This window comes from Hyaena hyaena, unplaced genomic scaffold, assembly GCF_003009895.1.
Source record: "Hyaena hyaena isolate Hyena2069 unplaced genomic scaffold, ASM300989v1 scaffold_281, whole genome shotgun sequence".
Taxonomy (NCBI): Eukaryota; Metazoa; Chordata; class Mammalia; order Carnivora; family Hyaenidae; genus Hyaena; species Hyaena hyaena.
The window spans coordinates 1,687,562-1,713,806 of record NW_024080914.1 but is presented as its reverse complement, the minus strand read 5'-3'; the positions used below and the strand labels follow the sequence as shown (position 1 = coordinate 1,713,806).

Below are 26,245 nucleotides of genomic sequence, written 5' to 3'. Positions count from 1 at the left end.
TGATATTTTGCCCATGTAGGGTCACCCTGTGGGGCCAGCTGGATTCTGAGCATTGCAGGAGTGGTGTCTGGAAGTCAGGGTATCTCATTCCCCAGCATGGAATGCCAGCGTTCACAGAAGGATGAGGGAGAAAGGACCTGCCTTGCACCAGAGTGCACGTGCTTACCTTCTGTGATGCTCAGACAGGAATGCTGGCTTTAAGTCTGGTTTTAAGTTGGGAGGATCTAAGAAGAAACTTCTCAAGATTAACCTCTGCAAGTTTAGGAGCTTAGCGGAAATTTTTAAAAAATGTTTTAATGTTTATTTATTGTTGAAGAAGAGAGAGACAGAGTGCTAGTGGGGGAGGGGCAGAGAGAGAGGCAGACATAGAATCCGAAGCAGACTCCAGGCTTTGAGGTTTCAGCATACAGCCCAATGCAGGGCTCGAACTTAGGAGTCGTGAGATCATGACCTGAGCCAAGTCAGGCTCTTAACCGACTAAGCCACCCCAGCACCCTTCTTGATCCCATATTTAATGGCATTTTTGAAACAGCATTAAAATTAATACATATTTACAAAATCAAATAAAAGCCTTTCACCAATCTATCCTGGTTAAGAGGAAAGGGGCTTCTGCCCCACGGCTCTGCACAGGGCATCTTTGACCTCCTTGTTCCTCAGGCTGTACATGACAGGGTTCAGCAGGGGAGTGAGGATGGTGTAGGTCACAGAAATGAGTCTGTCCTGCCCCAGGGAACTCTGGGATTTGGGCTTGAGGTAAATGATGGAGGCACAGCCGTAGTGAACGATGACCACCGTGAGGTGGGAGGCGCATGTGGCAAAGGCCTTCTTCCGGCCCTGGGCGGAGGGGATCTTGAGGATGGTGGCGATGATGAGGATGTAGGAGATGAAGACCAGGCCCATGGGTAGAACCAGGACACAGACACTGACAACAAAGTTGATGATCTCATTGACAGTGGTATCTGCACAGGCCAGCTTCAGCAGGGGCCTCACATCACAGAAGAAGTGAGAGATGACAAAGGCATCACAGAATGGCAGGCCAAACACAGACGTTACCTGGACAATGGCCATGCCCAGGCCAATTCCCAGGGATCCGCTTGCTAACTGGACACAGGCCTCTTTACTCATGATGACTGAATATCGCAAGGGGTTGCAGATGGCTACGTAGCGGTCATACCCCATAGCTGTGAGCAGGAAGCAGTTGTTGATGCCAAAGGTGAGATAGAAGAAGAGCTGAGTGGCACAGGCTTGGGCAGTGATGGGCTGGTGGGGACTCAGGAGGCCCCAAAGCATCCGGGGGATGATGGCCACAGTGTAGCAGGTCTCAGAGAGGGACAGCATGCTCAGGAAAAAGTACATGGGGGTGTGGAGGTGACGGTCCAGATGAATAACAGTCATGATGATGACATTGCTGGACAGAGTCAACAGGTGCAAACTCAGAAAGATGGCAAAGAAGACCAGCCTGTGCAGCCACCCAAAGCTGGAGAACCCTTCAAAGAGGAATTCAGTCACAGTGGTAGAGTTTGACATTGGCTCTGAGGGAGATCTGGGTCTGGGCAAAGGACAGGTGTGATAAGCCCATTGTACAAGACATAAGGGTAACCCAAAGCCTTCAGTAAAGAGCGTGTACATTGTCTGAGCAAATGCTCCAGACCTCATTGGTCATCAGTGTTGGCTGCTGTCATTACATCTACCCACCCTCTTCTTGGGCTCTACTCCAGGATCCCAAGACTGACAGCAGAGACAGATCCCAGAGGAAAGGTGGCAACCAAGTACAGGGATCCATAGAGATCCATAGAAATAATTACCCAGACATAGAAGAGGCGAGTCCGGGTCAGGGAAGAGGTTTGTCCTCAAACACTCTTGAATTTGCCGGGATGGATCTAGTGAGGATAGTAACTGAGGTAAAAGACAGAACACATCTGAAGCTGATACCCTTGCAACACCTGCCGGAAGGCACTGGCACTGCCAAATGCCCCTGGAAGTCCTCAGCTTCACTTCACTAAGCCCAGCACCTAAAATCCCCAGTGATCATGAAAGACTAGAAAAGGGAGCATTTCAACAAGCTTGCCCTCCTGAAATCCCTGCACCAAGTGACCTCTCAAGCCATGGAGAAGGTTGGTAGGGTGCTGCAGGTATGCGGTTTATCTCCTTAAATTCAACCAGAAAATAAGATGGAAACAATCCGAGGATATCCTTTCCAGAAGGGAATGGGTTTTCCTAGTGTGAGAGCAGAGATAAATTCATCTAATTGGAGAAGGGCCAGATATTCTATTCTGTTTTCTTCAACTGTGTATATTCCAAGTTGAAACAGTGATAGAAATGGGCTCATCTCATGGGAGCTGAGAACTGCAGACTTGGACAGCGGCAGATTTAGTCTTGCCCTTTAAACCCATATCTACTTCTCATAGACCCCACCATGGTTAACCATGACCTCCATTCAGAAAATGGAACACCATCCTTTTCTACGTGGAAAACATAGAAATTCTGTATTCTCTGTCCCCTCTTCCCTATGTTTTCCACCAACATCCACCTTGTGAGCACAAACAACGGTCATTCTCTGCAGAGATGCAATGGTCTCCCGACCAAGGTCCCTCATTGAATTGACCTTAGTCAAGTCCAAGCCAGCCTCCTGAATGGAAGAAATCTGCTGATGGTATTTACCCAAAGAATATGAAAACACTACCTCAAAATGATTTATGCAACCCTAGGTTTATTGCAGCATTATTTAAAATAGCCACATTATTAAAAAAAAAAAAAAAAAAGGCGGGGCACCTGGGTGGCTCAGTTGGTTAGGCGTCCGACTTCGGCTCAGGTCATGATCTCACAGGTCATGGGTTCAAGCCCCACGTGGGGCTCTGTGCTGATAGTTCAGAGCCTAGAACTTGTTTCAGATTCTGTATCTCCCTCTCTCTGACCCTCCCCTGCTCATCCTTGTCTCTCTCTCAGAAATAAATAAAACATTTTAAAAAGTTAAAATAAAATAGCCACATTATGTGAGCAGCTCCAGTGTCCATCAATAGATGAATGGGTAAAGAAGATGTGGTGTATATATACACAATGGACTATTACTCAGTCCTCAAAAAGAATGAAATCTTGCCACCTGCAGCAACATGGATGGATCTAGAGGGTTCAGTGCTAAGCGAAATAAGCCAGTCAGAGAAAGACAAATACCATATGATCTCACTTATATGTGGAATTTAAGAAACAAACCAAAACATCCCATTCTCTTAACTATAGAGAACCCACTGCTGGTCGCCAGAGGGGCGGTGGGGGATGGGAGAGAGAGGTGGAGGGGATGAAGAGCCTACTTACTGTGAGAGCACAGAGTAATGTATGCAACTGTTGAATCATTAGGTTGCACACTTGAAACTAATATAATACTGTATGTTAACTATACCGGAAGTAAAATAAAAATTTGGGGGTGCCTGGGTGGCTCAGTCGGTGAAGCGTCCGACTTCAGCTCAAGTCATGATTTCATGGTTCGTGGGTTTGAGCCCCAAGTTGGGCTCTGTGCTGACAGCTCAGAGCCTGGAGCCTGTTTCGGATTCTGTGTCTCCTTCTCTCTCTGCCCCTCCCTTGCTCATGCTCTTTCTCTAAAACGATAAACATTAAAAAGAATTCTTTAATCTGCTTCAGCCCAGCGTTCAAGGATTTGTAAACAAGTCTGTGATTATCCAGACTTGATTTTTATACATTTTATCACTTCCCTTCCAATTGTTCATATAAACTTCATCACGCGCTTTTAAAGTCTTCCTTGCGGTACACAGACCAGATCAATGTGGTCCTACATGTACTAACCCAATAGAGTGTGGATCCAGTAGAGCAAGATTTTTAGTTTTGCTTTGAATCCCCTTCCTGGAAATGTCCAACATTTTCTTTCTCCCTTAGACCCATCCAGCTTATGCAGCTAGGAATAGTCTGTAGTAACATACAGATTGCGTTCTTGGGTTTTGATGGATAGTTCGGAACCCATCACTCGAAAACCACAGATCTTATTGTATTTGCACACTTACATTGAAATTCATCCAGGTTATTCTTATAACTTCATTCCACTTTCCTGGCAAAAGATTTTACTCATGCCCATAGCCTAGAATATTTGCTTTCTTCCTCCTCCAGACCATTAGTCAGCTCTAAATTATATCACCTGAAACAACTCTACCCCAGTACCATTGTGGTGATAGGCTCTACCAAAACCACCAGGAAAGGGGCACGTGGTGGGATGGCGAGATGAGAAACATTGCCAAGAAGAGTGCTACTCATCTAGGGTGTAGGAAATAGAGGTGAGGAAGGAGAGAGAGAGAGAGAAATGTAGGGAGGGTACAGATGGAAAGAAACCTCCAAACTCAGACCATAGTGGACTTTGGAGTTAATACTTTTTCTTTCTCTCAAATAAACGCCAACAACAAAAAAAGGGAACTGAAGCTTCTCCCTGACCCAATCTTACAGTTTTTCTCCAGGTAAGAGAACTTATTTACCTCATTGTTCTCAGATTTTTTTTAAGTCTCCTGTAAATAACAAAATTTTGTTTTGAATCCAAGCAAAACCATTTCTTCAGGAGCTCCATGTGCCGAGTACGTCACAGAGTAAGCACCGTGCTAGTATCAGGAACACAAAGATAACCAGGCAAGGGTCCGTGCCCTCGCAGAGCTTAGATTTCTGGACAGCCTTTTGTCTTAGACCCAAATAAAGACCCCTCGAGTCTTGTGTCCCTCCTCCCCACATTAGTTCACACATACACATTTCCAAAATGATAAAAAGCCCAAGTTCTCCATGAGAGATTATGGTCCTACTTCTATAGATCATCGCTGGCTCTGTGATGACTGACTATCACGCTGCAATCAACATGCACTGTCCCGGCATATGAGGAAGTGAAACTCACCAGCAGCCTGTTTCTCTGGTCTTCTGAGAGTCACATCCCCCAACTTGGGAAACGGGACTGCCTGCAACAAAACGTATGGATTTGGACTCATGGTTACAAAGCATTTCCCAGATTTTTGTCAATGCCCTTCCTGAGATTATTTAAAATCCATCAGTTACTCAAGTCTGAGTCACTTTGTAAAACTAATGCCATCTTACCAAAATTCTCCGTATTTTCTTATCTGATGATCACTAACGTCTTATTGAGCAGAGCTGTGGTTTCATAGGAACTCCCCCCTTTACTGGCTACTCTCGAGATACTGACCAGAAGGGGATACTGAAAAGAAACTAGAAAGGAAGGGAAGGATACACAGTCTTCTAGTGCCTGAGCCTACAAGTGATGGACAGGAAAAGTCCTTTGGATTCCCACAGCTTCCTCAGACAGAACTCTTCTTTGGGTCACAAAGCAGTAGTAACTCTGGCTTGAGGTTTCTTAATAAGGTGCAGATTTCCTGTCCAGACTCATGGGTCTCTCTCCCCAAAACAGCACCGACTACTCCCAAGTGACCAGGAGCAGAGGACACAACTCAAACAGCAGTGCGTCCAGGGACCTCATTACTCAGGAGGCTCATTGCCTCATCCTGGGACTAACATTTTGAAAGGTAGAGCTGGCTTGGCAATTAGGAGGAATCTCTGGGGGGCAGGGTGGGGGGATAAGGCTGATTTCAGAACTTGTTAGGTTGGATCATTGTCCCACTAAGGTACTTGTCATACGTTTTGTCCATTTCTCTGGTGCCAAAGCTGAGGAGATTAAGACCTTATGCAAAGGATGCTTCACACGGGGAGGAAGGGAAACAACAATTCCCAAGTAGGATTTAAGCATGGACCCTGCAGCCATGTCCACAGAGGGCTGACTTTCAGATACATTGCACCTGAAGCTGGTTTAAAGTACTAGGTACAATCATCAATCCATGCCCTGAATTCTCTTGTAAAATCACCTTTACGTTTTTATTTAAATTCCAGCAGAGTTAACACTCAGTGTAATAATTAGTTTCAGGTGTACAATATGGTGACTCGACACTTCCATCCACCACCTGGTGATCATCATATGGGCACTATTTTTTTTTTCTTTTTACAAACAGTTTATTGTCAAATTAGTTTCTACATAACACTCAGTGCTCATCCCCAAAGTGCCCTCCTCCATGCCCATCCCCCCCTCCCCCCCCCCCGCACCCAACAGTCCTCAGTTTTTGTCAGCATTCAAGAGTCTCTCATGGTTTGCCTCTCTCCCTTTCCCCCACCATTTCCGCCCTTCTTCTCCCCCTTGTTCCTCCGTCAAGTTCCTCCTAATCCTCCTATACGTGCAAACATATGATATTTGTCCTTCTCTGCCTGACTAATTTCGCTCAGCATAACCCCCTCAAGGTCCATCCATGTTGCTACACATGGCCAGATTTCATTGTTTCTCATTGCCATGTAGTATTCCATGGTATAGATAAACCACATCTTCTTGATCCATTCATCTGTTGATGGACACTTAGGCTCTTTCCATGTTTTAGCTATTGTGGAGAGTGCTGCTATGAACTCTCCACAGAGACTTCTCCAAAGAGGACATCCAGATGGCCAACAGACACATGAAACGATGCTCAGCATCCCTCCTCATCAGGGAAATACAAATCAAAACCACACTGAGATACCACCTCACGCCAGTCAGAGTGGCTAAAATGAGCAAATCAGAGAACTCTAGATGCTGGCGAGGATGTGGAGAAACGGGCACCCTCCTACACTGTTGGTGGGAATGTAAACTGGTACAGCCCCTCTGGAAAACAGTGTGGAGGTTCCTCAGGAAACTAACAATAGAACTCCCTTATGACCCAGCAATAGCACTGCTAGGAATTTACCCAAGGGATATGGGCACTATTTTTAATTCTTAACGTTTTTATTCATTTTTTGAGAGACAGAAACAGAGCATGAGAGGGGGAGGGTCAGAGAGAGAGGTAGACAAAGAATTAGATGTAGGCTCCAGGCTCCAAACTGTCAGCATAGAGCCCAATGAGGGGCTTGAACTCATAAACCATGAGTTCATGACCTGAGCTGAAGTTGGCCACTTAACAGACTGAGCCACCTAGGTGCCCCCTCACAAGTGCGCTCTTGATCCCCATCCCCTAGGTCCCCCATCTCCTCCCCCATATCCCCTCTGGTGACCAGCAGTGTTCTCTATAGTTAAGAGTCTGTTTTGGGGCACCTGGGTGGCTCAGTCGATTAAGCATCTGACTTGGGCTCTGGTCATGATCTCACGGTTTGTGGTTTCAAGCCCCACGTCGGGCTCTATGCTAACAGCCAGCTCAGAGCCTGGAGCCTGTTTCAGATTCTGTATCTCCCTCTCTCTCTGATCCTCCCCTGCTCATGCTGTATCTCTCAGAAATAAATAAAAACATTAAAAAAATTAAAAAGAGTCTGTTTCTTGTTGTGTGTGTGTGTCTCTGTTCCCCCTTTGCTCACTAGTTTTGTTTCTTAAACTCCACATGAGTGAAATCATATATTTGTCTTTCTCACCTTTACACCTTTTTTAATCGAGGTACAGTTCACACACAATGTTACGTTGGCTTCAGGTGTACACCCTGACTCCATGGGTTATGCCCAGCTCACCACGAGTGTCACCGCCATCTGTCACCATGCAGCGCTCTTACAGTACCAGTGACTATATTCCCTCTGCTGTGCCTTTCATCCCGTGTCTTCTTCTACTTCTGCTTTTAACCAATCTTTCTAATCTCTGCTCTGCTCGCTGCATGCCCTGAATCATTCTGGAACTTCTGGCTCAGTTCCGCCCAAGGCCTCAGCCTTGCCAGGCTGCCTTCAACGAACTACATCCATCTTACTACCCACAGCCCACACAGACGTTAGTGAGTGTCAATAGCTTTGAACTAGGCAAAAGTTAGCAGTCAATTGTCACATATTTTTAACTTTCCAGTCATAGTCTTTACATTGGCTCTTACATCCATAATTCAAGTACTAGCATCTTTAGAAACTCTCATTCATCTTTTCTCGCAGGGTACTTGCAGCTGCTACTAATCAAAATAATTGCTAACACTTAGGATACGTGCCTCTTATATGCTAGGTACTGAACTATGCAGTGTACATATGTTCGTTCATTTAATCCTAACAATACATTTACAAGGGAGTATAGCTATATTCACCTTCAGAAGAGGGAGGCGCCTGGGTGGCTCAGTCGGTAGAGCATTCAACTTCAGCTTAGGTCATGATCTCGCTCGTGGGTTTGAGCCCTGCATCAGGCTCTGTGTGGATGGCTGAGCCTGGAGCCTACTTTGGATTCTGTACCTCCCTCTCTCTGCCCCTCTCCTCTCAAAATAAATGTCTCTCTCTCTCAAAATAAATGAACGTTAAAAAAATTCTTTAAATAAATAGAAGAGAAAACAGGCATGGAGAGGCTATGGAATTTTCTATAGGACATTGAGCTGATAAATGAGGAACCAAGACTCAAAACAGAAAATCCAGCCTCAGAAGAAGTACTAGCACAAGTCTGGACACAGTGTACTTCTCCATAACTACTGCTTAGACCAGATTTAACTTGAAATTGTGTTCAATGGTGGTGGGGCGGGTGGCAGCAGCAATCCAGGAAGGCAGCTTGGTGATGGTGGAAAAGCATTAGAGTAGTGGTTCTGTTTCCCCAGGTTCAGAATCCAGATCTGCCACTAATATGACTGGTGTCTGGATGGACGCTTCCCTGATCTGAGCCTCGTGGTGCACCTGTGGGTGATGGTGTCACGTGTGACAACAGTGAGGACAGTGACATCTCACCAGATGTTGTTCTCACTCTGCATCCTTTACGTGGCTCTGGGTAACTCACAATAACACGATGAAGTAGATATATATTTAATATTACTGCCCCCATTTTACAGATGAAGAAATAAGGTTAATCAGAGAAGTGGAGTAAATGGCCCTTCCAAGGGTCCCCTCTTCCCTCTTCCCCTTGCTGCTCTTCACATCCGCATCCAATCGAAGGACGGAATTCTCTCTCTCTTATTTCTGCAATGATGTTATAATGACCATAAGAGGTGGTATAACTTCGGGGCGCCTGGGTGGCTCACTCGGTTAAGTGTCTGACTTCGGCTCAGGTCATGATCTCGCCATTTGTGGGTTCAGGCACATGTCGGGCTCTGTGCCAACAGCTCAGAGCCTGGAGCCTGCTTCAGATTCTGTGTCCCCCTCTTTCTCTGCCCCTCCCTCACTTGTGCTCTGTCTCACTCACTCTCAAAAATAAATAAACGTTACCAAAAAAAAAAATTTTTTTTTAAAGGGGATTGTGTAGTGTCTAAGTCAGTGAATAGTGGAGGGGCCAAGGTTCCATAAAGAACGGACACATAGGAATGTTAGCCCAACGCCCACGGTTTGCAGTTTCTTCAAGAAACTGTAATTTTTTGCTCGTAGGCTTTGGTCCAAACATTAAAAAAAAAAGAGAGAGAACAGTGTATCTGGTCATCTGGTGCCTCCGCATGCATAAGGGCTATACATCCGTGAGATGTAAAGTGGAAATAAATTATAAATTAACCCTCACAAAGACTGAAACCAGCTTCAATTTCATGTAATCCCTATTTATTAATATGCTCTTGCCCCTCATCTAACTATATGCTTGGAAGTAAAACAGAGGAAGATACTATAATGTGGAGCCTCAATGCATATCTACAACTTTTTCACTTAGAGCAGGGTAAGCAGACTACTGTCTGCCAGCCCGTGAACCCACCATCGGACTTTGCCTGGCCTACATGCTGTGTAAGGGTTCTTATGTTTTGTAATGATTGGGGAAAAAATTGTAAAGAATAATATTGTGTGACGTGAGAATTGTGTGAAAGTCAAATTTCAGTGACCATCATTAAAGTTTTGTTTTTTTCCTTAACCAAAGCCACACTCCCTCCCTCACATGCTAGCTGTGGTGGCTTTCCCGCTACCAGGGCAGCATTGAATAGTTGTGACAGAGACTTTTGGTCCACAAACCCTACATTATTTACTATCGGGCTCCCTTCAGGAAAAGTTAGAGGACTCCTGACATAGAGTGTCCAGGATGCGGTGAAAATGTGCTGACTGGACCAGGAGAAAAGACCAAAGGGCTAAAAGTCAAGAAGGGGGGGGGGGGGAGTACTCAGTAGAAATAGATTCATAAAGAAAGTTACTGCTTTAAAGCTTTGAGAGCTCTGAGATAAACAGATTGTGGGAGATGGCTGCTAAGGTGACCCTCAATGAGTCACGTCCATGGATAATCGTCTCCTCCTGAGCACGTGGACAGCTGAACTTGGCTTCGCCCAAAAGAGAACACCACAGGTGATGGCATGCCACCCTCATGCTTACAACACATCCTATAAAAATCTGTCTTAGCAGAATGGAGCGAGAGACCCTCCCTTGCTGACTTGGCAGAAGTAAGCAGCCACGTTTTGAGAGGACTCTCATGGGGGCCAGGGAGCCAGAGGAATGTGGGCACTTGGAGGAACTGGACTCCACTTACATCCAGGGAGCAAACACAGCCTAAGTCCTACAACCACAAAGAATGAACCCTCCGACGACCACATGAATTTGGAAAAGAACACCCAGGTCCAGAAGGGAATGCAACTGGGCTGACCTTGTGCTTTCAGGTTTGTGAGACCCTGAGCAGGGGACCCAGAACACCTGAGCCATGGGGACCGTGACATCACATGTCCATGTTGTTGTAAGCTATTAAATCTGTGGTTGTTTGAGACATAATATGAATGTAAATATGCCACATGTTAAAAAAAAAAGCGTGTGGTAATTTGTCGTGAAGCAATAAAAAACTAATTTTTATTGTGTTGAAGAAAATAGGTGGCAAATGTGGAACCACAACAGAGCACTGGAAAATATATTTTTTAAATAAAGTGAAAACATCAGAAGTAGAAAATATACTAACTGAAACTAAGAACTCAATAGAATATGTTTAAAGCACATTAGATAAAAACTAGAGATGGGGTGGCTGGGGGGCTCAGTCGGTTGAGTGACCGACTCTTGATTTCGGCTCAGGTCATGATCTCACAGTTCGTGAGTTTGAACCCCACATTGAGCTCTGTATGGATGGTGTGGAGCCTGCTTGAGATTCTCCCTCTGTCTCTGCCCATCTCCCATTCATGCTGTCTCTATCTCTATCAAAACAAATAAGTAAACTTTCTTAAAAAAGCTTCATTAAAAAAAGAAAAAATTAGAGATAAAAATCACTGAATGAGAAGCATGTCAGTAGGAAATATCCAAACGGAAGCACAGGGAGGGGGAAAAGAATGTGCAATATATTTTACAGAGCACAGAAGGCATACAGAACCTGGCGAAAGGTCTAGCATACGTGTAATTGGAGTTACAGGTAGACAGGAGAAGAGAATGTACCAGAAGCAACAGATGCCGAAACATGGCCACGAGTTTCCCAAACCTGAGAACAATATCAGGAAAGAGAGTCAACAATCACCCTAAACTACATGCAAGACGGACACACACACTTCCCGCCCTAACAAAATGCATGTACACATATCATGTAAAATGGCTAAAAAGTTTTTCTTTAATTTTTAACTGTTTTACTTATTTCTGAGAGAGAGACAGCATGAGCAGGGGAGGGTCAGAAAGAGAGGGAGACACAGAATCTGAAACAGGCTCCAGGCTCTGAGCTAGCTGTCAGTGTAGAGCCTGACGTGGGGCTCGAACCCACGAACCGTGAGATCATGACCTGAGCCGAAGTCGGACGCCCAACCGACTGAGCCACCCAGGTGCCCCTAAAAGGAAAAAGTCTTAGAAGTAGGGAGAGGAGGAAGATATACTATTTTCAAGGAGTAACAGTAAGACTATTCACTGGCTTTGGAACAGTAATAATGACAAACAGAAATCATTGGAGTGACATCGAAGTGCTAAACAGAAGTAACTGCCAAAAGGGAATTCTACACACCAGGAAAATATCCTTCACGAAGAAAAGCAAAATAAAAACAGCTTTGGAAATGGAAAAAATGAGAGAATTCCTCACCAGTAGACTGGTGCTAAGGAAATATGAAACAGGGTCCTTCAGGTGGAAGGAAAATTCATGCCAGACAGAAATCAAAACAAAAAATAACGAAAATGAATTTTAGCATAAAAGATAAATATATGGGAAGTATCAATTACTATTACACGTAATATTATCCAATAAATTAATGTCTTGTGAATGTCTAAATATTTGTGGAATGAAAATACATAGCAATACCATTAAGATGGGGATAAATCAAATTCAAGTTTCACATAATCTTGGCATGGTCCATGAAATGTAATCCCTAAAATAATCATTAAAGTGATGTGTAAGTAACAAACAAATGGACTAAGAAAAATACTTGATTATTCCAAAATAAGATAAAAAGGAAAGGTATCTAAAAAATGGGAAAAGTAGAAAACAAATGCTAATATGATGTATTTAAACCCAAAGATATTGGTAAATTCATTATAATATAAAATGTAAACTTCATTAAATGCAAAATAATCCAATTAGCAGATAAAACCTATCACGCTGGATAAGAAAACAAAATTCTGTTTATAAAAGACACACCTATCAGCATACAAGAAAGATTAAATATAAAAGAATGGGAAAATGCCATGTAAACACGAATCAAAAGAAAGTTACTGGTTTATGTAAATATCAGAAAAGAAGATGTCCATTTTTAAAAATTTGAAGCTTATTTTGTGACCTGCATATGGTCTTGCCTGGAGAATGTGTCGTAGGGGCTCTAAAAGAATACACATTCTGCTTTTTTTGTGTGTAGTTTTCCATAAACGTCAGGTCAAGTTGTCTGGCAGGGCTGTTCACACACTGTCCATCCTTATGGATTCTCTGTCTGGTTGTTCTGTAAATTACTATAGTAGGATTAGTGAGCTCTCCTGCTGTATTTGTTGTGTGGTCTATTTCTCCTTTCAATCTGTCCTTTTCATGGAGTTTGGGGTTCTGGTCTCAGGTGAATATACCTTCATAATTTTATATCTTCCTAACATATCGACTTTTATCATAAATAAATGTTTCTTTGTCTCTTGTAACATTCCTTGTCAGAAAATCTGCTTTGTCTGATATTAACACAGCTCTCCTGTGGGTACTGTTTGCATCGTGTATCTATTTACAACCTTGACTTTCAAATTATCTATGTCTCTGACTCTAAGAGTATCTCCTGTAAATAGCATATCAAGTACATCTTGCTTTTTAAAATCCACTCTGACAATCTTTCCCTTTTGACTTGATGATTCCATGCATTCACTTTTTTTAAATTTACTTATTTATTTTGAGAGAAAGCAGACCCACACTGTCAGCACAGAGCCCGATGCAGGGCTCACACTCACCAACTGTGAGATCAGGACCTGAACCGAACAAGTTGTCAATGTGTTCATGTTTAATGTAATTAATGGTGTGAATGGAGTAATGTCTTCCATTTCACCAGCTATTTTCCAAATTTCATGTGTTTTACATTCCTCTATCCCACTTTTACTGCCTTCTTTTCTGTTAAACAACTTTTTTATTTTACCATATTGATTCTTCTGTTGACTTTAAAACTGGATTTTTTTTTAGTGCTTGTTCTATGCATATTTAAATTATCACCATGTTGTTCAGGTTAATACAAAGGTGTTTTCAATGCAATACAGCAATATGGAAATATGCCTCCGTTTCTTCCTCTTACTCCTTTGCACTATTATTGTCATGTAACATCTTTATTTTTATAAATCCAATTTACAAATCCACACAGTATTATAACAATATAACCACTTTAAATAAGGGTATGTTTTTCTCTAAAAAAAATACGACAGGAGGAAAATAAAAATGTGGACACATAAACACACATTTACATACTCCTGTCTGATTACTTATACACGTTACAATCGGCAGCCTTTCTGGTTTTATTCGTCTTTTCTTATGGAAATGAGTTATCGTCAACTGCCATTTTCCTTCAGGCTAAAGAACTTCTAGTATTTCTTGTATGGTAGGTCTGCTAGCAACAAATTCAATCTTTTTATCTAAATAAATACACCTTGATTTTTCCTTCATTTTTTAAGGATACTGTTGCTAGATGCAGATTTTTTTGAGATTAAATCTTTTTCTCTCTGGATAATTTGAATGCCATTTCACTCACCTCTGGTCTCAATTTTGTTTCCTGTCAGGAAGTCACTATTAATCATGCTGGGTTTTTTTTTTTTTCTTTCTCTGTACATGAGTGTGAGTTACTTTTCTTTGGTTTTCAAGATTTTGTCTCTGTACTTGGCTTTCAGCAGTTGGATGTTACATGTGGTTCTCTTTGTGTCTATCCTACTAAGGAGTTGTTGAGTTTCTTGAATCTATTAATGCCTTTCATCAAATTTGGGAGGTTTTCAGCCTTTATTTATTTATTTATTTATTTATTTATTTATTTATTTCTGTCTTGTTTACTGGGAATCCCATCACACCTGTGCTGGGATGTGCCCTTTGTCCCCACAGGTCTGGGAGATTCCCACTGTTTTTGTCTTGTTTCTGTTCTGCAGACTGGCTGATTTCTAGTATTGATTTTCAGGCTTCCTGGTTCTTTCTTCTGCTAGCTCAAATCTATGATTGATGCCTGAAATTCCAGTTATTATAGTTTTCAAATTGAGAGTTTGTGTTTGCTCCTTTTCTTTTTTTTTTAATTTTTAAACTTTTTTTATTTATTTTTGAGAGAGAGAGATGGTGACAGCATTAGCAGGGGAGGGTCAGAGAGAGAGACACACACAGAATCTGAAGCAGGGTCCAGGCTCTGAGCTGTCAGCACAGAGCCCAACACGGAGCTCAAACCAACAAACCATGAGATTATGACCTGAGCCGAAGTTGGACACTTAACCGACTGAGCCACCCAGGCACCGCACATTTGCTCCTTTTCTGTAGCTTCTGTTTGAGAGTCCCTATTTGTGTGATAACTGCCATTCTTTATGTATGTACACACACACACACACACACACACACACACACACTGACTTGAGTTCTGGGAATGTGAACTGGCTCCGGTATGGGAACTGGGTGAGAGACTATGATTCCCCATTAAAATGAATTAAGTCAGGATTCTGTCCGGCCTCAAGGGGAGGATCACAGAACAGAATCCTCAAGATTTTTTGCTTAAAAAACCAAAATCATCCTTTCCTTCTCTAGACGGGCATTCTTCTGAGAAATGCTTCCTGAATCACATCCGAGTCCTGGAGGAGGCAGGCCACCTGACCACACCCCTAGGGTGCCTGTGGAGAACTGGTGTCTCCTATCCCAGCAAGCCAGTGACTCTGTGCCTGCTGGTCCCAGTTCCTGCCGTGTCCGCACGGGACTGTGGCAGCCGCCTAAACCTGTTCCAAACTTGCTCCTCTCCAGTTCATTTTCCGCTTCTCAGCCATACATGTTAGAGGCATATGGGGCTGTGTCATTCACCTCCTTAAAAGCTCTGCTGGCTCCGCGTTGCCCTATGAGCTCCAAGTGCTGCGTGACCTGTACACTCACATCCTCTAACCCTAACCTCATCTCTCCCTCAACTCTCTGAGCCCAGTTAGGCTTTCTTTCAGTTCTTGAAATGACTTATTGTCAATTATCTATCAAGTCCTTCCCTCATGTTTTTCTCTGCCTTAAATTATCTTCCCTAACTTCTCCCAGTTGACCCTCATTCATCTTAAAGACCCCAGCTCAGAAACGTCGCTCAGAGGAACAGACTTCTCAGACTAGCAAAATGCCACCCCCTTTATTTTATGCTCTCACAAAACCCTGTTGTTCTTATCTGTAACATTGGATGTTTGAAACCTGTCTGCTGTGGCCACTGTAGACTATCCAAAGATACTGAATCAAGGGACAGAAGGAGGGATAAAGGCAGCCCATCATCACTCGACAAGACATACATCGCAGTATCGAGCTCCCTCTGTCCATAGGAAGGGATGGACAGCTGCCAAAATACACAGTCTCTTCACCAAGAGGTTGTGCCCACGGGCTGCACCTGTGCAGGGGAGGCTCCTTGTACTAATCTGCACAGACACCCAGTGGATTAGTGACAGCTCTATGCGCTTGCCTCCTTGATGAGTTCCATGCAAGCAAACACCGTGACTGTCTTTGTCACACTTGCGCCGCCAATACTCAGCACAGTGCCTGGAACTGTGCATTACACCTTTGTTCCTTTAATAAAATCAGGGCACAGTCCTCAGGTGTATAATAATAGGCACACATTTTGCAGGTGTCTTCTGCGTTCATTAGCTTTCTAGCAAAACATATTTGTTTCTACAAGGCTAACTGCTCTTGTGAATCAGCCAACAGAGGTAGAGTTTTGCTCTACTAATTGCCCAAGTTCCTAATCAGTCCCCTGGGATGGAGCCTCCAGCTCTTTTTCTGCCCTGGATTGGTTCTCAAGGGGATGTCCCTGGAGTCCTGGATCAGATAGATTCGGGAATTCACAGACAGAATTCCTGGATCTGGGGCTTTAAGAGGCTTCAGCTCTGCAGGAAGATCTTCTGAGACCAGAGGAATGATGCTCTGGGCTTTGAGTTGATCATCATACCCCGAGCTTCCTTTAGACACTCAGGAAATGCTGCCCTTCTAGGCCTGGGGTTCAAGTTCTCCCTCCCAGCCCTTGTGAAGAGTCCTATTCTGAGTTCTTTTTTTTTTTTTTTTAATTCCAATGGATCTGAAACTAAGAGAATTTCTCCCATCGCCTTTGCCAACTTTTCAGGAAGTAAGTGGTTGTTGGTAGAAAATCCAGGAGAGAATTGATTTTAAATGTTCTAAGCTTTTTTGTTTTCCTCTTCTAGTTTTCTGATGATTTTCTTGAACTTTGGAGTTTCCCACTTTCCCTATGTCTTCCCTGATGGCTGACTGAGCCCAGGTGCCTATAAAGTGGAAGAGAGTGTTCTGTGTTTGTAAGTAAATGACGAGGGAACCTATTAAAAATCGTGGAGGGGGGAGAGAAAACAAGACAACCTTTATAATCTTAGACTTGTCATCTACCACTGATGTCCCTGGTGTCTTAATGAGGCTGAGGTTCAGGCAGTTTTCATACAGCTGTCACCTCCTTCCCCATGACTCAAAGCTCTTGTCTGAACATTCATTTGGTAGGGTTTGGATTCAATGCAAGTGTATGGATTTGGAGACCTACCTGTGATTCTCACCTGGTCTTATCAATACTAGGAATGTATGACAAGTGGTTCATCCTTCTGAACCTCACATTCTGCATATATAACATGAGTATTTTATTTCTTTGTAGGGTACTTACTAAACTTTAAACAAGGTAGTCTGTCTTAATAGGCTGCCATGTATCTTAACAAAATGTTAGTTTCTACGGTTTGGTTTCTAATGACCCCAGACAACTTTACTGCTGCATTGGCCTCTGAGGTCTATACTCTGCTTTGACACCTCTTACTTATAATGCTTACTTCTGGGTCAGGCTCTTTGCCCTGCTTTCATTTGCCAGTGTAACATGGGGACATTGAGATCAGATCACTACTTGCAGAAAAATACACTTGGCAGAATCTGTGTGCGGGGGAGAGAAAGAGAAATGGATGTGAGCTGGGCTGAAGCTGGAGATTCTAGAGAAAGAGATGCTATATGTGAAACAGAAACAGAAAAATAAGAGGAACACCAATTCCTCTGAGCTTTGCCCTCCCCCTCCACCCCCAATATGTTAGTAGCTACGTTAGGAACTAAAAGGAAATTGGGTAATACTTATCAAGTCCATGCGCCTTCACAGAGACATCAAAAACAACCCAGAACAAGATACAGTGATTTCCTCTTAGTGTCTTCCTAAAGAAGACTCACCCACTTCTGAGTGTCAACGTTACACATATCAGTTTTTTAGCTGGGACAGAGAGACCTTCCAGTGTTACAATCTCTTAAGAACAAAGGACTCAGTACCGGGCAGAGAGAGCTGGGCTCCCAGGTTACCTTTGCCGTGCACTAGATGTGTGATATCAGGCATCCTTTATCGTTTTGGGGATTAAGTTTCCCTACATTTCTAACCCAGAGTTACTTTTAAATAGTAGATGTTTTATTACTTTGAAAAACAAAGGAAACTGTAAAACTCATATAAATGTCTACAACGTTTTTAGAAAAAAGAGCTATCCACTGAAAGCCAGACTGAGGTTTGGAAAACTAACCCAATATTCAGAGTCTCTGTTGATGATAATGGTTTGCCAATATTTAGCTTGGCTATCAATGTTTTCCTATAAAGTTCTTCCCTCTGGAAGGCTGTCGACTTCTGTAACTCAGTGAGCCTCCAGCCTCTCTCCCTTCCTGTCCACCTGTCCACAATGTGTTTGTCTTTTGAGTGTTTCACAGGCTCCATGCCTCTCCAACACCCCATGATGGGAAAGCCACATCCCTACCTCTCCCCTCTCCAGCTCTGAGGTCCAGATTCTCCCTTGAGTATACTGTTCTGATTTCCACCTGTTCCTGGCAGTGCTGCTGGATGTACCTGGCAGCGGTGGGGGACTCCTCCTTCAGACCAGAAGTACCTCCAGAGTTTTCCTTACCAGTTCCTTTGACACAGTGATCAAAGGCTTGACGTGTGGCAAAAATTGAGCCAAGTTCTGGGTATGTGGAAATGACTGAGTAGGATCTGTCATCAAAAAACTTACCATCTAGTTGAAAAGTGAGATAATAAATCATTTCAATTGAATGTGACAAGTGTTATCATGTACAAATGAATGAAAACCTGAGAGAAAAAAGATGGGAGGGATGCCTGCATGGAAAGAGGGTGAGGAGAATGACCCCAAGGGAGGCTTAAAAGAAATTGAAGCTACCCTCCATCCCACTGCCTAAGTAATATATATTTATTATGGACACTTTGGGAAATTCAGGAGACAGCAAAAATTCACCCATGAGTTTACCATGCAGAATCATGCACTACTAACATTTAGAGGATTTCCATTCAGTTTTTTTTCTATGCACACTTTTATCTAATTGAGGTAATTCTGTATATATCATATCCTGTTTTATAACTTATTTTCCAGTGACTTACATATCATTTAGAAGCTACATAGTATAGATTTTAAAAACGTCTTATTAGTTTCTGTTTACAAATGTCACATACATTCATTTATATTAATTTTTTTTTTTAGTTTAGAGAGAGAGCAAGTGAGTGAGCATCAGTGAGGGAGAAATAGAAGGGGTGGGAGGGAGAGAGAGACGGAAGAGAGAGACAGACAGAGAGACAGAGACAGAGAGACAGAGATAGAGATAGAGAGAGAGAGAATCTCAAGCAGGCTCTGAGCTCAGTTCAGAGCCCAGTGTGGGACTTACTCCCATGACCCTGGGATTATGACTTGAACTGAGATCGAAAGTCAGATCCCCAACCAATTGAGCCACCCAGATGCCCCTCATTTATATATTTTAGTATTTTTTTGTATACATACATATTCACATATACACAAATACACAACTTTAACTTTTTTATAACATTGGGATCATATGACTTTTACTGTTTTGTAATGTTCCCATTTAACAGTATCACGAATACTTTTCTTGATGTATAATTTCAACTGTTTTTGGTAGAATAGATTATGCATTAGAGTTTTTAAAACAAATGTGCATTTTAAGAAAAATAACAAACACCTAGCTACCCTCTGCCTGGGCTAAGAAGCTGAAGATCACACTGTAAATCTAGAAGCCTCATAGATGCTCCTTTCAAATACTTCAAACGCTCACCAAATAGCCACTATCATGAATTTTAGATTAAAGTATTCCCCCCATTTATAAAGAAACAGATTATCACTAAATAATATATTATTTAGGTGTGCCTTCTTTTGAACATTACATCAATGGGATACACACACATGCACATATCTGTGACTGGCTTCTGTTATTCAACCTTATGATTTTGAGATTCATCCATGCTGAAGGGTGAATCTCTAATTAGTGCCCTTAACAATCTTTGACATGATCTCTGCACCTTTTCTGTAAAGGACCAGGTGGTAAACATGTTAGTCTCTGTGGACCCAGTTTCACTGCCAGTGTGAATGCAATTTATACAACACAGAGACAACTGGATGTGACTGGGTCCCAATAAAGTTTTATTTACAAAACAGACCACTAGCCCATGGGCTGTAGTTTGCCTACCCACTTCTGCTTTATAATGAATTCATTTGCTGTTCCATAATATATCGTAGAGTTTACTTTATCCTTTCTGCTTTTGAAGAACCTGTGGTTTATTTCGGGGTTGGTTCCCACACCCCACCATTATAAACAGCGCTGTTTTAACTCTGTGTGTCTTCAATTGTTCTAGATTAAATTCTAATGATGGAACTGCTGCTTCCACGGGTTGTTTGCAACTTGAACAGGTAACGTCAAACTGTTTTCCAAAAGGATTGTGTCAATTTTCTCTCCTTCCAACAGGGAATCAGAGCCTCTCTGCTGCCCTTTATCTGTGATAGCTTTGATTTTTTGCAGCTGATAGGTGTGAAATTATGGTCTATGGTCCTATTTTCTCCTGGCTACTAATGAGGTTAGAAATCTATTCACATGACATCTGTGTTTCCCTCATATGAAACTCCTACACACTTGTTAAATCTACCATTATACTAAGCTGATTTTTTAAATGTTTTAACTCTAGATACTTGTATTTTATTTGTGGGGTTTTTTTTTTTTTTTTTTTTTTTTTTTTTTTTTCCTTTCTTTTTTTTTTTTTTTGCACTTTATTTTGAAACAGGGAAGTTAATGTTCATGTAACAGAATGCATCATTATTTTATGTTTTGTATTTTGAAACATGGAAGTTAATGTCTCTGTAACAGAATTTATCACCATTTTCTTTTATATTTTGTATCTCTTACTACCCTAAGCTTTATAAATAGTCTCATATATAGTCTTCTAAACATTTCATAGGGTGTTTTGTTTCTTCTTAGGTTTTGCTTTTGGTTTTAACATTTATTCATTTTTGAGAGACAGAGACAGAGTGTGAGCAGGGGAGGGGCAGAGAGAGAGGGAGACACAGAATCTGAAGCAGGTTCCAGGCTCCGAGCTGTCAGCACAGAGCCCCATATGGGGCTCAAACTCACAGACCGCAAGATCACGGCCTGAGCCAAAGTCGGATGCTTAACCAACTGAGTCACCCAGTATTTTTAATACATTTGAAATTAATGCTTTTATGGTGCAGTCGAATTCCACTTTTCCCCAAACAGATACCCCACTATTCCAAGTTCGTTGATTGACTATTCTGTGTGTTTGCACCAACCTAAAGTGCCAGGCCTGGTGTGAAGAGTTCCCACATTTCAGAGCTCTGTTTTCTTCCATTGGCGTGACTCTTCACCTCTGTGCCAACACCACGCCTTCTTAATGACTGTTGACTAATAATAAGTAACAATATTTGAAAGGCGAATCTTTCTCTTCCTGTTCTTCAAGAGTGTTTTTGCTTCTCTGAGATCTTAGTACTTTCATATAAATTTTAGTATCAGTTATCAACCTACCAACCACCCACAATCCATTTGAGATTCTGATTGAACTCCACTGGAGATCTAGAGATTCACAGATTTTTGATTAATTGGAATCTTCATAGTCTTCGATCTTCCAATTCATCAGCAGGGTCCATTGTTCATTCAGTTTTCTTTAGTGTTCCTCATTAAGTTTCTGTAATTTTCTTGGTGAAGGCCTTTATTCCTACGTATTTTATATTTTTAAGCTACTGTAAATGGTAGCCTCTTTAAATGTAATTTGCTGTCAGTTTGTCGAAGTACAGAAGTTTAATGGATTTTTATAAATTTTGGACCAGAAAGCTTGCTAAACTCTCTTAATAATGTTTAATTTATCAGTAGTTTCCTGTGGATTTTCTATGTACACAATCACATCATCTGTAAAGAGTTTCTTCCTTCTCAATCCTTATATCTTTAATTTCTTTTTCTTGGCTTAGTGGGTTGGCTAGAATGTTCAGTGCAATGCTGAAGAAGAGTGGATAAAGACTTATCTCATTCCTAATCTTACAGAGAATCCTTCAGTATCTCACCACGAAGCATATACTGGCTGCAGATTACCAGCTTAAAGGAAACCCTTTATTCTTAGTTTATTAGGGGTTCTTCCCATAAGTAGACACTCAATTTTAAAAATGCTTTTTTGGTAGCTATTGAAATAATCATATGACTTTTTCCCTTTTAACAGTTTGAGGAAATACATTATTGAATTGCTTTAATGTGAAACAAATGTTTCATTCTGAAACAAAACCAACTTGGTCATGTTACCTGTTTTATACATTGCTGGATTTGGATTGATAATATTTGCTTAAAAGTTTTACATCTAGATCCATGAGACTGGCCTGTTAAATTTGTTATCAGGATAATTCCAGCTTTGTAAAGTGAGGTGAGGAGGACTTTGTCTTTATTACCTCACATAGAAATCGATATCATATTGAAATCAACTTATCCCATAATGTTTCATAGCACTTACTGGTAAATTTATCTTGGCCTAGAGATTTATTCATAGATTTTTTTTCACTGCTGTCTTTATTTCTTTGAAAAAAAATTTTAATGTTTATTTTTCAGAGAGAGAGAGATAGAGAGCAGGGGAGGGGCAGAGACAGAGAAGGAGACACAGAATCGGAAGCAGGCTTCAGGATCTGAGCTATCAGCACAGAGCCCAACTCAGGGCTCAAATTCCTGAACTGTGAGATCATAACCAGAGCTGACGTTGGAGGCTCAACTGACTAAGCCACCCAGGCACCCCATTACTGTCTTTATTTCTTAAAAAAGTTTTCAGGTTTTCTACTTCTTGATTCAATATTGATAACTTCTCTTTAGAAATGTATCCATTTCATTGAAGTTTAAAAATACATTGAGATAAAGTTGTTCATAATATTACTGTTCTTCTTTCTGTGTCTGAAGCTTCTGTAACTGTGTCCCTTCATTTATTTATAATCCAGTTTATGTCTTCATTTGTTTTTCTTGGTCATATTTTCACTAGCAGTTTACCTAAAGTTTACCTTTCTGGATCTTCTATATTTCATCATTAACATCTATTTCATCATTATTGTTTTCTTTTTCTTTTTTCTTTTAGAAAGAGTGTGTAAGCAAGTGGAGGAGACGGTAAGAGGGCAAGGGAGAAGGAGAACCTCAAGCAGGCTCCATTCTCAACACAGGTCCTGACACGGGGCTCAAACTCCCAAACTGTGAGATCATGACCCGAGCCAAAATCAAGAGTCAGACACTCAACAGAATGAGCCACCCAGGCATCTGATTTTCTCTTTCTACTTTGTTATTTTTACAACTTCTTAGGATAGATTCTCATTTTCAGCTTAAAAAAACAGCATCTTAAATGATAAACTTCCCACTGGTAAGGTTCTGAATACACAGTGCACCTTCTGCTATGTGATTCTTCAATTACTGTTTAATTCTACATGCTTCCTAATTTCCATTTTAAGTTCATCTTTGGACCATAGGTTAGATTTTCAAACATTTCCAATTTTTCAAGTTTGTGTGTGTGTATGTGATAGTCTCTAACTTAATCACACTATCGCCTGAGAGAGTGGTCACCATTTTAAGAAAATCTAGACCAACTTTGTGGGCCATACATAGGGTCAGATGTCCTTGAAAAGAATGTTTTCCCTCAAACTTTCAAATACTGTTGCTCAAATGTTTGGTATCTTTACTTCAGTTCTAGGACCGAGTCTGCCACATCCCTGGAAAAGGTGGTTGATTCATAAGGTCTCGAATCTTTTTGCGATACTGAATCTTCGCACTTGACAGTGTGCTCACCAGGGAACGAGGTGGTCTCTGATGAGAAGGAATAGTGTTGACCTTCTCTTGACCTTCCTCATCTGAGATCCTTCATGAAAACACCCAATTACACAGAGGTGAGAGAGTTTATTTTCCAAGGTTTCTCCAACTTCCAAGAACATCAACTCATACTCTTTGCCATGTTTCTGACCCTGTACATCCTAACTCTGGCTGGCAACGTCATCATCGTGACTATTATCCGTGTTGACCACCACCTCCACACCCCCATGTACTTCTTTCTGAGTGTTCTCTCCACATCAGAGACTTGCTATTCCCTGGTCATCATCCCACGCATGCTTGTGAGCCTCGTGGGTCTGAGCCAGTCCATCTCCTTGGTGGGCTGTGGGACTCAGCTTTTTTTCTTCCTTGGTTTTGCCATCACCAACTGCCTCCTGTTGGCAGTAATGGGGTTTGATCGCTACGTGGCCATCTGCAACCCACTTCGTTACTCAGTCATCATGAATTGGAGGGTCTGTACCAGCCTGGCGGCAACAGTTTGCGCCTCAGGGTTCTTGCTCTCTCTGGCTCAGGCTGTGGCCATTTTTAGACTGCCTTTTTGTAACTCAGTGATCGAGCATTTCTTCTGTGATGTCCGACCTGTGTTGGATTTAGCCTGTGTTACTCCAATCATTAATGATATCTTGACCTTAATTATAAGCTTCTTGGCCATCACAGCCCCTGCCACCTTCCTCTTCATCTCCTATGTCCTCATCATCTCCACCATCCTCAAGATTGCCTCAGCTGAGGGCCGGAAGAAGACCTTTGCCACCTGCGCCTCCCACCTCACCGTGGTCATCATCCACTATGGCTGTGCCTCTATTGCCTACTTCAAGCCCAAGTCAGAGAACACCAAGGATCAGGATCAGTTAATCTCAGTAACCTACACTGTGATAACACCTTTACTGAACCCTGTTGTGTATAGTCTGAGAAACAAAGAAGTCCAGGATGCTCTGAGGAGAGTTATAGGGAGGAAATCCCTTCCCTAAGACGAAATTTCTACCCAAATAGGCATGTGTGTCTTCCATATGGAAGATAATATGTACTGTTATACAGCCAGAGTTTCAAGTGATTCGTGAAACCTCATACATCAGAGCCAGGGCCAGAGCAAAAGTGAAGCTGGAGTCCAGCTTCTAATAATTGATTCTCACTTCCTCAAGCTCTTTGTTAACATAATAAAAACATAAGTCACTCTGCAGACCTGTAAACAGACACTATTGGCCCTAGTCCAGGAGATAATTACAAGGTCAGAGCATGATCTAGTGTTCATCTCAAACGCTTAAATTTAAAATGACCAGTCCACTCTCCTGGAGTATAAACCACTTTAAAATCACACTTGACTGAATCTTCTTTTAACATAAACTGGAGGCTTGAACAAGTGGTTACTAGAAAGGAGACAGTGCCAAAGACTAATCGCCTTGTGTTTTAAGAAGATAAGGGAAGAAAAAATAGAGATATCTTTTAGGAAATGGGTTTGGGATGAGATGAAAACCTTCTAGAGAGAAGGTTTTCTAGCAACCCCCCACAAGTTTCCTGTTATTCACATGTGGGGCTTCAAGAGAAGGAAAACTGGGGGTGAAGGAGCCCGGGAGTTAAGTGCAGAGGACTCCTAACTGTGTGCAATGGCGATGAAGCTCTGGGCACACGAACAGAGTGCACATGACTGGGTCTGACCTGCTGCTTTCTCTGGCTGAACAGAAGCCCACACAAAGAAGTCCTTGCGGGGCTGAAAGCAATGCCCCCCCCCCCCCATGGATGGGATGACCAACGGGCTCAGAGGAAGAGCAGACAGAAGGCTCAGGGGGCAAGCTGCTGAAAGAATGCTGTGAAATTGAGTGAGAAGAAATAAAACTTAGAAACAGGTTTAAAAAAAAAAAAAAAAGGAGAGTAGAGGGAAGCAGAGGGACCAGGGGATGGTCAGCATGGGGGACAGGAATTCAGAAAAGTCCCTCGGATTTGGTCTTGTGCACTTCACAAGCCAAGTCACAATAGTAAGGAAAGAAAGTTCAATGAAATATGAAAAAGCGTCCACAAAATATCTCTCTGATAAATTAGGTTAATATTATTACTCCTGGAAAGCTAAAAAAAAACAATCAACAGTAAAGGATTTTTGACATGAAACTTCCATAAAAATAAAGCAACTGAGTTAGAAGTGTAATAATAAATGACTATTTACCATTCTTCGCCTCAAAAATATATAAAACAATGAGGGTGAACTTTAGACCCAACTAGTGAGACAAAATAGGTGTTGAATAACACGGTGATTAGCGGTTGTAATTACTGAGCAAGTCAAAGTTACTCTACTGAGTCATTTGTAAAAAGACACACAATAAATACATGAGCTCACAGTATTCTCATTGCAAAATATTTTTGAAATGCAGAAATATTAAAATGTGTTAAGTGATTATAAATTGTATAGGCTAAGTATGCAGGTGCATAAAAATCTAACTTTTAGAAGTTCTACAATTCAATCTATTTGTTCTACAAATTTTCTCAAAGTTCTACAATTCTGAACTCCCAATGGGATGGATGGAGGAAAAGTTCTCTAGTTTCCATGCACACTGGGGCAATTTAGTGAATAAGTCACTTTATGAATAAACACAATTAAATTCAAGGTCCTTCCCCCCCCCCCTTCTTCCCCATTCTCCTCGGGGTAAATCAATC

The 26,245-nt window shown here is 41.9% G+C and overlaps 2 protein-coding genes across 2 annotated transcripts in view; one reads left to right on the top strand and one right to left on the bottom strand.

Annotated features, from left to right (window-relative positions):
• Positions 1-591: 591 nt before the first annotated feature.
• The window catches only part of LOC120241374 (olfactory receptor 10J3-like), a 164,949-nt gene continuing 139,295 nt past the window's right edge, over positions 592-26,245 (bottom strand). Inside the window, 1 exon segment of the mRNA XM_039246435.1 lies at positions 592-1,532. Coding sequence (XP_039102366.1) covers positions 592-1,532 — 941 coding nt within the window.
• Positions 23,638-24,570, top strand: LOC120241375 (olfactory receptor 10J1-like). The gene has a single exon (XM_039246436.1). The coding sequence runs from the start codon at positions 23,638-23,640 to the stop codon at positions 24,568-24,570; it is 933 nt and encodes a 310-aa protein (XP_039102367.1).